A 14,090-nucleotide genomic window follows, 5' to 3' on the forward strand; every position below is an offset into this window, starting at 1 on the left:
AGTTACAAGGTCAATACAGGACAGACTAATGAGAGAATGCCTTGTCTTGAGTTACACTCTGAAACACTAGTTTGTGGCTTATTACCTCTGCCTAACCTTATTCCTTAGCCATTTGCTTCTTGAATTGGCTGGATGTCACCAACATGCCATTAGTCTGAATGCTGAAGAAAATGGGTGGAGGGACCAGTGAGCGAAGCTTAATGGCATTTTAACAACGTCACTGCTGATTTCCTATTATGAAACATTTAGGATCTCAAACAATGGACTGCATTTTTTAAGAGTTTGCCTTAAATGGGAAAAGGCAAACAATTGGCAATGACGTTTTATCATTACACGTGTATTTTCCATTGCCATTGAGCCCTGGTTGCTCTAATAGAGCATTGCAAAGAAAGAAATAACCAACACGCTGTAAGATATAACTTGAACCGTAACATTTGAAGGTCAATAGTTCCCAAATTCATCCATGAGTGGGAAGCTTTTACCCTTGCGGCAAATTATTTTGCTTTTTTAACCAACAGACATAGAAACTGAGGAAAAAAAGTTCCCGTCCACTTCTTGTTTTGCTCAGTTGTGCGACAGTAAAAAAGTGTTTTATGAGTCATTAGCTGCTCTGTTTGCCGTGTGGAGTACACTGTACATTTAAGACTGCATGATAGTGCAAGAACTAATTAGAATGAATACATTTAAATAGCAAATTATTTTAATATTTCAAAAATAGGTCAGCTATTTATAGCACTTCCACAAATGCATAAATGATCATACTGATAAAAAAGAAAAGAAAAAGAGCCCTCTCACAGTTCCTAATACTTAAAGGCTCAAGTCACTGGGTCCATTTCCATTCCATTCCATATGGTTTCGTTTCACAAAATTAAACACATCACCTGTTTTTACCTGTGGATTCCTGCCAAGGTGGCTTTTATGGCAGTCACATAGCCTTGGAGCCAGGTGTGGTCTGTTGCTCCATGCTTTCGAGACAAATAAAGAGGTTCATTTCAGGCTATGAATTGGCATTTTGCAGCTGTTAAGGAATTCAAAGTTGGAGCACACGCTGCACAACAGCAGCAGGCTAAACACTCTTTAATGTTGTGTCCAGGATTAGTCTATAACCTGAAATTGTCAAATTATGATACTCCACCATTAGTTAGAAGAAATTGCATCTAAAGGTTCCACAGCCAGACTATTTGACACATACAGTACATTTATATCACATTAAAGATATTTATTTGTGATTGACAATTCGCTTAGGTTGAAATACTTTAGTTATCCATCAGTATTTGTAATTGCTGGTGCTAAATGTAGTTTGAATTTTTAGTTTCCTACAACGTGGTGTGAAAGTATGACAACCAATTATTCATAAAATGTTTTATTTAAAAAACCCCAAATGATTTTATGATGATCTTAGACCTATGAACAACCATGTGTTAAACTATTGCAAAAATAAATAGCATGTTTGTTATTTAAAAAAAGAGGCTAAAGATAAAATGCCAACTCTCGCCACAGAAAGTGTGAGTGTCTCAGTTAGAGGCAACATAAACGTGAATATAAATATAAAAAACCCCGCACCAGCTCCTTCAGTTGCGTTTTACGACTGAAATTATGCGATAATCGTCGATAAGAGAGAGCGAAAAAAATCCCCATTATTTTTCCCAGCGTGTGCATCGACGGTGTCGCGTTGAGGTCACTCGCTCGCTGCCTGAATTCCCCTCTTTGTGTTTACACATCCGGGTTTCCCTGTTTGCAGCCCATTCCCCATTTAGAAGCCATTTTGGACACAGATCAGTAACATGCATGTAAACCCCGACCGACCTCCCGATGCAGCGGTGCTAGTGCTCAACTGAAGAACCTCCGAAATCCGCGCCGCGCTGTCGTTTCCGACGCTTTAAACGCCCCTGCGCTAGTTTCTGGACTAATTTCCCGCCGGAGATGCTGCACCGTCGCGCGGAGTAACCGTGTGTCGGTCAGTTAATCGCGACGATCTTTTTTTCCCCTTCTTCTTCTTCCGCGCAACATTGTTGCAGCGTCGCGGCTATTGACACGCGCTGGTGGTGGTTCAGGCTGCGGAGGGACCGCGAGGCCTGTGGTCCTTTTGATCCTCCGCCGATGGTTCTCACGAGCTGAGTTTTCATGCTCGCGACGGAAAGTGGGAGAAATCTGCCCCGCATCGAAAACGGAACATGTCTTTTTCATGGCTGACTTGTTCACTTCTTCTCGGAACTTTATGCGCAGGTGAGCCGCTGGATTTGTTTCCCTTCTCTCTCGGGTCGCTCGTCCCGAACTGAGACTTCTCTTTGATATTTGTGCGGTAACGTTTTTTCTTTCCTCCAATCCATTCTTTTAAAGTTTGTCGGGGAATATTAGCGGTTAGCATTGAGGGGGTCCCCCCCATTAACTACACTCGCTTTGTCTAACGTCTTCCACTTAATATTCGCATATTAATAGAGCAAAAGCGCAGAGTTAAACCATCTAACCGGAGCAGGGACGCTGGTATATCGTTACATTTCTTAACACAAATGCATATATCCCGATTTAAAACTGTTGCTTCCCGGTGGCAGGAATAGAAAGCAGCAGCTGCATCAACATCCTGAAACCTAAGAGGCTACATCTCTGCTCTGCACTTGTTTGTGGTTACAGCTCCACCAGGAGCCTTTGGAAACACGTATTTCCATAAATCAGCCTTGCTCCGTTTGAACGGGGAGCAATTCGATTTATTTGGTGTAAACCCGTGACTGGGTACCACGTGAAAACGAATTGGAGTCTCTTCTTTTTTCTTTAGTTTGAGGGGGGGGTGTCTTTAACATCCCTCTATTGTGGGGACTATTGTTCAAACAGAAATGTAGTTGCAGCCTAAAATCCCTTTAACTCTGCTCCACATCTCACTGACGCCCAGCTTGTGCGTATTTGTGTCAAATATTGCTGCGGCTAATGCTTGTGTGGTTCATAGATGATTGCTCGGGTTGGCTTGTATGGTAAGCTGCTTCTCTAGAATTCATGTTGTGGTATAAGCCTCAGTAAGTGACAGGGGGAGGGGGTCGGGAATCATCTTGTAGTAAAAGTCCTGCCGGATCATGTGACCACGGATATCAGAAATGGCATCTTTGCTGAATGGAGGGTTGAGCATCTGTGTTTTGTCCTCTAGTTCATATCCTCCTATCTTTAATAAATTCCACGATGTTTGGTCATTGCATCCCTATATATCTTAATGAAAGCCATTGTGTGCCGCTGGACAACTCTGTGTGTGTGTGTGTGTGATGGGCTGGTGGGGGTAACAGTGGGGGATGGGCAGCCTCCTATAGGCAGCGATTTAAAGAGACATGCTCTGTTTTTTCAGGGAACAAAGATTGGGCATGAATGTCCGAGCGAGGCTGTGAATGATTGCACGAGTGTGTAATCTGCTCCAGCATTCATTAAAATTAGCCTTGCCTGTGTTGCTAAAGTACGCCTAATAAAGCTTTTCAATTAGCCAACGTGCAACAGCAGGAGGCTGAGGGCTATTGTTAAATTTGGGTAGTTGGGGGGGAAAACTCTTCCCAGACGGTAAAAGCTCTTAAAAAGAACGTCTTATCTGTCTTTCCAGATGTCACGTTGAGGTATAAAAGTCGTTATCTGCACAGCATGACTGCATCATGTGTGTCCCTTCCACAGTAGAGCCTACTATTGTCTTTTTCCCCCTTATATATAATCAAATTATTCTACTTTCATCCACTTTTAGTAGTTGTCTAAACAGCTCTGGTAATGAATGGAATTACACTGAACTTCTATTTCATTTTCTAGCCTGGAGGAACTCCTTTTTACTACACGGAGCTCCTTAGCTTGGCCTTTTGCCAGAGTGATGATAGAGGCTCTGCTGCGCAGAGAGGATTCTTGGTGGCGCCATATGTCCTCCTTTCCTCCGCTGCGATCCATTTCATTACATTGTGAGCTGACTGAGGCCTTCTGTCTGTCTCAGGGTACAGTCTGGGCGAAGCAGAGACCCGGGAATGTGTGTACTACAATGATAACTGGCGCACGGAGAGGACCAACCAGAGCGGCTTTGAGCGCTGCGAGGGTGAAAAGGACAAGCGGCTGCATTGCTACGCCTCTTGGCTCAACTCCTCAGGGACCATCAAGCTGGTGAAGAAAGGCTGCTGGCTGGACGACTTCAACTGCTATGACAGGTGGGGTCCTTTCGCGAGGTTCCACAAGCCTCTGCGTCGCCGTTTGTCTTTGGCGCTCAGTTGACGCCATTTACGTCACTTATATTTCTTGCGGTGACCTTATAGCAGGGCAGAGGGATTAAATCACAGCTTAGGTTATCCCTAAACACAACCAAAGAGTCACAATATTAAAAAAGTAACTTGTTCACTAATAATTTCCTCCTGAAAGAGTTTCAACTGTGCAAGTCTCAACACAGAGCACAAGATGGGAAAACAAATGTTGCCTCTAAAAATGGAGTAGTGCATACCTGCTCCGCCTGCTTGAAATGCCACTTAAAGCCTCTCAGCTCAGCGTAGGGCAGTTTGGAACGGTGCACTTTAATGCCGAAGCAGTGCGGCAATAAGCTCTTACATGAAGAATGTAACAGATATTATTCAGCGTAGTTTTAAAAAAAAATGAGAGGGGGCTCAAGAGCGCGTGCTGGTGTTGACCAAATCGGCACACTGCAGCTTGTTTTGTTGTATACCTGCAGTATTTCACCATCTTTTCTCAGTAATCAAGTGGAAAATTGACGCTCAAGTGTAAAACTGTGGAGTAGTTTGTTTAGAATCATACCAACATTTGACAATCTGCTGACAAATGACGCCTTACAGTGAAACTCATAATATATAACAAACCCTTCGCTGCTTTAATTGGTTTAGGTTGGAATTTATCCTCTTATTCTGCATCCACTCCCTTTTGTTAATCTCTGAGAATCAGAAGTTTGATGGCAGAAGCTCAGAATAATTATGAACAGTCAGCGTTGAGCTGGGTGCAGTTATCAACTTCCCGGTTTTTAATATTTAAACCTCCGTGTTCCAAACGGGCTCCAGTAGCTCCACGGGGTAAACTGCAGCCGTTAGAATTATAGCAGGAGGCTGTAGGTGACGCATGTGCACGTGGATAAAGAACGAAACATTAGGTGCAAAAATGCGTCAAAGACCATGATGGATGGCGGCTGGTACAGGGACAGAGAGGCGTGTTGGTATTGATCCAGAAGGACTACACTGAATCACAAGCATATTTTCAAAAGCTCTAATGGAACTAGAACCTAACAAATTGTAGGTTTAGATGCAGGTACAAAGTCATTTCATGGTTATAAGGGAAATGGCTTCTGCCTGAAGTGCGTCTGACTATAATTATACCTTTGATTCTTATACAAAGTGCCCTGGAAATTGTTTTGTTATAATGTATATATTTCTGCGTGAAACCCTTCTCACAGTGGCGGCATAGAAAAGGCAAAGCGATCAACATGTGAACTGCTACAGGATGGATGATGTTTAGAAGGGAATCATAGTCATTAAAGTGCTCCCCTCCAGGATTCGCCTGGAACATTGGATCAAATATTGGTCTCAGTCTGTTCACCCCCGATGCAAAATGAGGGTTGCGCTGCTCGACCTGTTGACACCTAATACCGAGAGAGGAAAAATCGCAACTGCGCGCTACATAATCCTCTTGGTGACGCGTACGTCTGCAAGAGTAATTGCAGTTTATGCCCATTTATACTGTTTGACTTGTTTAATACCATGTCAAGTCCTGGGCAGTGGATTTCATTCACGTTGTCATAGAAACGACGTGCAGAAGTGCCGAATTACTCGAAATTGCTACTGAAACCAAACTAGCATCACCTGATGATTAAATTGACGTAATCCGCCTTTATCTTTCTATAATCTACTGGCATTTATCACATCAAAATATGTTGCAGTTTAATTTATATGTTAATGGATCTTTGTCAAGTGTTTGTCTTTGTGTTATTTGTTGTGTTCTGCAGTATCTTTGACTGCTAATATTTGTTTGAAATCTTTGTCACGTTACATTTTATTACTGCGTGTTAAAGATACAACGTGCATCCCACCATGTCCAAAAGCAAAGAACGGGAATATTTAACTACCTTTTTTGGATGCACGTCCAAAGGAGGACATGACGCTAGTCTGGTCTCGTGGCAAGTTTTAGTTTTTGATAGTAAAAGCTGAACTCAAACCTCTCCTCCTGTAGCAGTCAACCACGGTGCTTCCATGTAAAGAATTTTGGAGTGGTTAAATATTGTATAGTGAGATTTGAAAGCCTCAAGACAGAAGTGGTGTGACTCATTTGGTGTTGAGCAGCACTGTGGTGTTAACACAGCGTTTGCATCATCTCCTGTAACCTATATCAAAGTCTGTGTGGGTTAAAGTCCTAGCACAACAAATATTACTATGTTCATGTGGCCTTTGTGTTCAGTTGGAGCCAAAACTCGACGTGTCGGTCTGGAAATTAAATGCTGAGTTTGGCTTTTTTGGAATTTGACACGTGGCTGGTTTCAGCGTTGGGTTGAGACAGTCTTAACACAGGTATGTCGTTATCTATTAGGCAAGAGTGTGTCTCCATGGAGGAAAACCCTCAGGTCTTCTTCTGCTGCTGCGAGGGGAACTACTGCAATGAACGATTCACTCACCTTCCTGACATGATTGGCAGCGGAAACCGAGGTGAGTGTCGAGCGCCTTGCTTCTAAATAAATGAAAGGGGAACTGGTTCTTTGCTTTCCCTTTTAATCAGTGGGCACAAAGCGCAACCCTGCCTGGATTAATTGAGAAGGAGCACGTTGTGATGTTAGCTGCTTCAAGGACGTCTCACCCGTTGTTTACGTTGTTTCTGTAACCTGAAATAAAGTTGACCCGCTTTAATTATTCTGTTTTTCTCCTTAGTAAAAATCCGACCTCCTCCTCGAGTGCCATCCCTGCTCAACGTGCTTGTGTACTCGCTGCTGCCTCTGTGCGTCCTCTCTCTGGCCCTTCTGCTGGCTTTGTGGATGTATCGCCATCGCAAGCCTCCCTATGGCCACGTAGACCTGAGTGAGGTGAGAAGCTCAGTCCAAGCGCTAAATCTTTCTTTGATACTGAATTTGTGTGTCCTAAGTTTGATGCAGTTTTTAGTTTTGCAAATGTACTGCTAATAATTATTTGATAATTGAATCCAGTATCCAGTTTATAACTGAACTTCTTTTGTCAATCAGGATCCTGGACCCGCTCCTCCATCCCCTTTAGTGGGTCTTAAACCATTGCAGTTGCTGGAAATCAAAGCTAGGGGGCGCTTTGGCTGCGTTTGGAAGGCCCAGCTGATGAGCAAATATGTCGCTGTAAAGATCTTCCCTTTCCAGGTGTGTGAACAGAAGCTTCACTTTTTTTTTTCTTTTTTTAACATGAATTAACATGAAACTTATGTAATCTATATTTGAATTGATGATATTAACACAACTCCATGGCTTTGAACAGAATAAACAGTCGTGGCAGAACGAACGGGACATATTCCTGACGCCGGGGATGAGGCATGAAAATCTCCTGCGTTACATTGCGGCTGAGAAACACGGAACGAACCTGGAGACAGAGCTGTGGATCATCACCGAGTTTCATGAGAGGGTGAGCATAAATCCCCCCCCCCCCCCCCCCCCCCCCCTATATACAACAGTGTCAGGCGATTTTTTTTTTTTTTTTAATAGCTTTTATATTTAGTAGAAAAGCTGAATATTCCAGTAATGGCTTTTGTGTACCTGATCAGAAGAGCAAAACAAATTTCAATATGGCAGCTCTCCAGTTCCTCTATATTGTGAAGTATTGCCCGTTTATTTTATTGGCGTGTCAGTTGTTGTGAAAAAACAAATCCTGCAAGCATCAAAAATAGGTATTCATATTTATGAGATGATGCTTTATGGTATTAATGGTTTGAGGCAACCAGAACATCCTGTTCAGTCGACCATCCTACAAAGGTATTAGCGGGATTAAACAATAATTATCATTAGCACAACGGTGGGGTGGAATTAAATGTAGTGAAGGCTTTCAGGGCTTGTCCTTGTGGGGAATTGTGTTCATGGCAGCATATTTAGTTACTGTTATTGTTTGGGTGCCAGCACTACATGTGGACCCTAGTGGGTATGAACTTTCTGTTTTAATGGCTGATTTAGCTGCCAGGTTGTTCAATTGTCACTGGTTCAATTCTTGTTAGTGTATCGGAAGAACATTAGGAGTACCGGTAGTTGTTTTCAAAGTGTGGGACACGGCCCCGTGGGGGGCCAGAGTAATGATAAGGGGGGCCGCGGTGCTACTGTGAACACTGTTTCCACTGTCAGGTCATGTTTAATAGCAGGGCAAAGCCAGCCAACACGGCTACAAGACTTGTTAAATGTTCAGGTTTTATTCTTGGGGACTTGATGAACAGAGAGGCAGTTTTAAGGGAATATGTTAGAAGGCATTAATGCTGATACGGAGTAATAATTTAATGCATGGTTTGAAAATCGCTGTCAGTTTTCAACAGTAAAAGTGGCCGTTTCCCTAATTTTTTCCTCTCAATTTAGGGACAAAAAGAGAAATTAAGATATATGATAAATTATAGATTCAGCAATAATACAAGCAGTGGTTTAAAAAAACACAACTGACTAATAATTGGAAAGAATTCTATCTGCACAACAGTTTGGGAGCCACCAGCTTGTGTTGCAGATGTCATCTAGATGTTAAATTAGATTTGCAGATGAACTAAGGAGCTTTGTGGTGACGGGTCAACCTGCAGGAATGTGAAGCATCTGTACAGCAGAATTTGTAGCATCTTTGTAATCTGATGTTGATATTCCGTTTGCCTGATCGCTTTGACACCACATGACCCATTTTTGTAAAGTCCTATTTCTAAACCAGATTACTTTAAACAACACGTATATTTAAAGGATATATAAACCATTACTATAGTCAAGGTAACTTCTAAGAGTATCATATCCATTTGTAGATGGGAAAGTGGGGAACATTAACATGCAGCTAACACGTTTAATTTAAAATTGCTTTATCCCGCCGTTATCCTTATCTGTATTTTGAGAGGCAATAACTGTCGTGAGAAAGATGATATTACACATGACGGACAGAATTCATATGCTACAGTGCAGCGCCCACTCGCAGTGAATACTGATATTACTTATGCATGATATCCAACTTTATGCCTGTTTGTTTGTGGATGTTATTAAATTGGAATTTGCCTTTGCGTGCTGGTAGGGCTCATTGACGGACCATCTGAAGGGTAACGCCATAAGCTGGAATGAGCTGTGTCACATAGCGGAGACGATGTCTCGTGGGTTGGCCTACCTCCATGAAGACATTCCCAGCTACAAGGGAGAGGGCCCCAAACCTACCATTGCACACAGGTAAGGATTCCGAAGACTTCAAATCTTGTAGCAGAGGTGATGCCTGTGAGCACTGTAATGAGCGAAAAATGACATCCACAGGGACTTCAAGAGTAAGAATGTATTGCTGCGCGATGATCTGACCGCAGTTATTGGAGATTTTGGACTCGCTGTTCGATTCGAACCTGGAAAACCTCCAGGAGATACACACGGTCAGGTAGGGGCTCGTTTACTTAACATCCGGGTGATCGTGGATCAGAATTCTCTTGAAATGTCCACTTGTTTTGAAATTTAAAGCCTTTTTGTTTCAGTTTTAGTGATGGATCTCTTCTATAATCTTTTGTTCTGTCAGGTTGGTACAAGGCGCTACATGGCTCCAGAGGTGCTCGAGGGAGCCATCAACTTCCAGCGTGACTCTTTCTTGAGGATAGACATGTACGCTATGGGCCTGGTGCTGTGGGAGCTGGTGGCTCGCTGCTCCGAGGCCGACGGTGAGTCCAACGGGGAAAGAATGTATCTCGCCACACAGGGAAAGCTGCCAGGGGTTTTAAAAAGAGTAGGTTTGGAGTTTGACGTTATCTCTGACTGACGCTTTCCATTCTGCTACCATGTCGACCTCATTAGGTGGCGAATATATGCTGCCATTCGAGGAGGAAGTGGGTCAGCATCCATCCCTGGAGGATCTCCAGGATGTGGTAGTGCACAAAAAGATGCGTCCAGTCATGAAGGACTGCTGGCTCAAACATCCGGTAAGCAACAGTGGAAAATGACCTTCCGTAGGAACCTTTTCCCCCCCCTCTTCAGCTGGAACCTTTTCCAGTTCACATTTAACTGTTGTAGCATTTTTATTAAGTTCACACATAGTTGACATTTTATTTATAAATATCAACGTTGGTCTTATCAAGTGGCTCGTAGCGCAGGTTTTAGCTTAGTTTACCCAAGAGAGGGCGAAAACAGCCCCAGAAAAACATCCTCTCTTGTCTTGTTGTGACGAAAGGTTAGCATAAAACACTCTTCCTGAAGAAACCTTGTTTCCTTTCAGGTATATTTAGTTCTTTCACTGGCAAACACACGCTTGGGACATGAAATGTTAATAAAACCCAGGTTTTTTCTTCATGCTGCACGCACATTTATCAGATACTTTGTGACTAAAGTGAATTTATTAAAGGTGACCTGTCTTCTTATCTTCACTTTTTGTCATCCCCCAGCCACTAACCTGAACCATAACCCAACTGTACACCGATTTAAACCCTCAAACAAACATTTTAATTTGTCAGCACCCACCCAAATGTCCTCACTTTGCTAGTAAAGGGTGTATTCTGGTCTTCGTTATGTTGCACATACAATAACACATACGCCCACACACGTCATCTTCTTTTCTCACCACCAGAGTCAAAGATTGGCAACAGCAACACTTTGGCTCTGATACATTTAAAAAAAACAAGTAGTAATTACAGTTATTTATATAAAGAGAGCTGGTTACTGAAGCAGAGAATGCAGGTTAGAACAGGCAGCCCATAAAAGCTACGCTGTTACGCTGTAAACATACATTTGCCTTCAGGGGTCACTCAATTTCGCCTGTTGCCTTCAGGGTCTGAGCCAGATGTGCGAGACCATCGAGGAATGTTGGGACCACGACGCAGAGGCGCGGTTGTCGGCGGGCTGTGTGGAAGAGCGCATTGGTCAAATCGCCAGGACGGTCAGCAGCACTACCTCAGACGGCCCCATCTCCATTGTGACGTCTCTCACTAACGAGGACCTACCTCCCAAAGAGTCCAGCACCTGAATGGGTGACACCATCCTTCACCTGAGATCCTGATTTTATTTTATTTCTTCTTTTTAAAATCCAAACTCGGTGGGTCTCAGTGAATTTTTAAAAGCATATAAACTAGCAAAAAGAATGCAGCTGCTGCTTTATCCCAATACTGGTATTTTTTATTCTGTCTAATGTCAGATTTTACTAACACATCAATCTGCTGTAGTTTTGTAGTAGTAATAAGTTAAATAATCATCACATGTAATAACACCCATTTTTCAGATCTTAAGCATTGTCATTACCTCATGTACATCTTCTGTGTTATTCTGTTTTTATTACCTCATGAGTTGCTATATTTTTCGTCTTGGTCACGATCGTCTGCGGCCAAATGAAAACGAACCTTTGCTCCAGACCTCGGACAACGCGCTGCACACCTCGGAGGAAACGTTTTGTGACTGTTAGACAAAATATATTCATCTTCCTCAGGGGTCGAAGCTTCTCGATTTTTAAACTTCAAGCGTGCTCACTTATTGAGAATCTGAATGTTTCTGAACGAGGGGAAAGGAAGATCGTAACAAGGAAGACAAACTAACGGTAATCGGAGCACACGCGTTCTACAACAGGGAAGGAGCTAAAATGTGGAGCTGAGCAGTTGTATTAGACTTTTTTTCTTTTTTTTTCTTTTTTTTTTTTTTTTTCTTTTTCTTTTTTTGGAGATTTGGGACATGGGTTTTGTCCCACCCCCCCGGGGAACTACCTCTCAGGTATCCAGTAGGCCTCTTTGGGACATTTTTCTCTAAGTCGAGAGCCAAGCTATCCAGCTAGCTATCATGGACATAATCCTGGAAATGTTTTGTTATTAGCTGTAGGAATGCAGAGTTACTCCTTTGCCAGTGCCAGGGGCATTGACGGATGTTGCCTGGAGTTGCAATGTTACACATTCTTGATTTTAACTGTGTGTGTGTGTGTTTGTGTTATGTACATCTGTGTGTGGTGATGAAAATGAGAGCTAGAGAACGAGTGTGTTTTTAAAAAGTAAGACTTATGAACGGACAGATGGGGGGGATTATTTCTCATGAGGGCCATACTTGAGTGAGCAACATGTCTGTTTTCTTTATCCTTTTTTCTTTAGCTAGTTGTTTGTTCACAATACTCAGTTGGACATAAGTCCCCAGATACCTCAGTCACTGTACATCATGCAATGAGAGCTTGAATGGTTGCCTTTGTCTCAAATGCAATGCCATAGTTGTATCATAACACAAATACCATACATTGAATGTCCGTTATGCTGCTGTGACTATTCCAGGATACTCAAGGATTTGTAGATGTACAGTACATGTATTCTTTGTTAATATAACACTAATGATATTATGTGAGGCTAATATTGTTATTGGTTTTTTTCTTTTCTTTTTCTTTTTTTTTTTGACTGAGTAAGCCCTCAGCTGCTTACTCCTCCAGACTGACCTCAGATATTCTGACAAGTACCTCAGGCTTTTTCTACATGTATATCAAGTTGTGTTATGTATTTCAATTGTGTTTTAGTAGTTGAGATATTTTATTGTCGGTCGGACCTCTGTTGTACGTGAAGATTCTTCTATTTCTTAAAACAGGAAAAGAAAAGGCGGACATAGAGCCGACTAGTCGTGATGGTGTTAATGCTGTACAAACCTAAAAGAAGAGGGGCAGATCCTTGTAAATAGACCTGTACACACAGTTGCAGAACACTGATCCAATCAGGGCATTACCGAACTCATGTCGCTGAACCGAAGCTCCACCTCTGCGTATTCAAAAGTCAGTTCAATATGGTATTATAATTTTATTAATTTGGAGGCACTTTTATTAGAGCGCTGCCTCGATATCGTTAAAAGAAGATGTTATACAAATTGGTGTTTGTTCCTTGCTGGCTGCTTCTCTGATTGGCTAAATGAACGTGCCAGTTTGAACAGTATAACCTCAATATTTACCCACCGATGTGATGCTGTCAGACTCGTTCAGTTATAGTTTAGCCACTTCGGGTGACGCGCAAGATCATCTGTTGTGCTTTGAATAGTGCTGTGCAAAGATGGTGAATTATGATTCTTATTTTTCTAAGCAGTGGTCTGTTGACGCTCGCTCCTGTGCAGTAGTGGTAAAGAGCATGTGGGGATAAACTATATCTAATGAACAGTGTTTTTAGTGTAAATGGAAGTCATCGATGTGTCTTTGCCCACATAATGGAATAATAATACAGACTAATAACATAGACCATTGTTGAGTCATTGAACAGTGGCATGTGCGTGGTCCAAGGGTCCAGCAATATTTATTAAACAGCAATAGTAAATTGAAATTCAGTCTCTAATTCCACTGTGCTGGGACATGGCAGATTTCTTCTGTGGATCATTGAAGTCCATCTCATCACACCTGGAGTTGTGCTGAAGGCGCACGTCGAAGCCTCTCAGCGGGAATAAAAGGGTCGAGTTTGTGTGCTTGAGCTTAATGCAACCCAGGTGCTTTCACATATTGTGCCAGAAAAACGATGATCACAGGGGAGGGGGGGGGGAAGGAAACTGCTGCGATCGTTCGTTACCTCCAAATGCTGTCTTAACACCCAGCACCTCTGAGAAAAAAAAAAAAAGTTACCTCATGCAGTACCTCATTAGTAACCCTAACACAGTGTCGGTCTCATCTTCCAAAAAAAGAAATAGATAACATTTTTTTAAAAATCCAATTATGTATAGATTTACTTGATAAATGTAAAGGATTTTCTTTTTAATGTGTGAATCCTGTGAAAGCTGATTTTTTTTTTTTTTAAATTTTATTTTAGTTTTTGATTTTACAGTTGACAACTGTTGAATTCTCATAGTATGAATGGATGCTATTTGAATGAATCCCTGTTTATGTGAATTGTATGTGTCAGGTGTTTGTTTCACTAAAACAGTATGAATGATATCTTTATCTGTGAGCTGAAATGTTTAGAAATATAAACTAGATGCAAATACATCCATCTTTTTTGTATATTAAAAATAAAGACAAACACTGATTAAT

General features: G+C 42.0%; 1 protein-coding gene across 1 annotated transcript; it reads left to right on the top strand.

Moving 5' to 3' along the window:
- Nucleotides 1-1,266: 1,266 nt before the first annotated feature.
- Nucleotides 1,267-14,090, top strand: acvr2ba (activin A receptor type 2Ba). The gene is made up of 11 exons (XM_003975340.3): nt 1,267-2,226; nt 3,947-4,154; nt 6,523-6,638; nt 6,858-7,009; nt 7,166-7,309; nt 7,425-7,568; nt 9,183-9,331; nt 9,413-9,527; nt 9,663-9,801; nt 9,935-10,059; nt 10,902-14,090. The coding sequence occupies exons 1-11, from the start codon at nt 2,175-2,177 to the stop codon at nt 11,094-11,096; spliced, it is 1,539 nt and encodes a 512-aa protein (XP_003975389.1). The 5' UTR covers nt 1,267-2,174; the 3' UTR covers nt 11,097-14,090.

The sequence above is a fragment of the Takifugu rubripes genome, chromosome 22, assembly GCF_901000725.2.
Source record: "Takifugu rubripes chromosome 22, fTakRub1.2, whole genome shotgun sequence".
In the NCBI taxonomy this organism is placed as follows: domain Eukaryota; kingdom Metazoa; phylum Chordata; class Actinopteri; order Tetraodontiformes; family Tetraodontidae; genus Takifugu; species Takifugu rubripes.

What these genes read in the sequence shown, in the direction of transcription:
- acvr2ba (XM_003975340.3), top strand. Translation starts at nt 2,175, where the DNA reads ATGTCTTTTTCATGGCTGACTTGTTCACTTCTTCTCGGAACTTTATGC. An exon ending in TCTCGGAACTTTATGCGCAG is followed by an intron (nt 2,227 to 3,946) that starts GTGAGCCGCTGG and finishes TGTCTGTCTCAG; the next exon opens with GGTACAGTCTGGGCGAAGCA. An exon ending in TCGCTGCTCCGAGGCCGACG is followed by an intron (nt 9,802 to 9,934) that starts GTGAGTCCAACG and finishes CGACCTCATTAG; the next exon opens with GTGGCGAATATATGCTGCCA.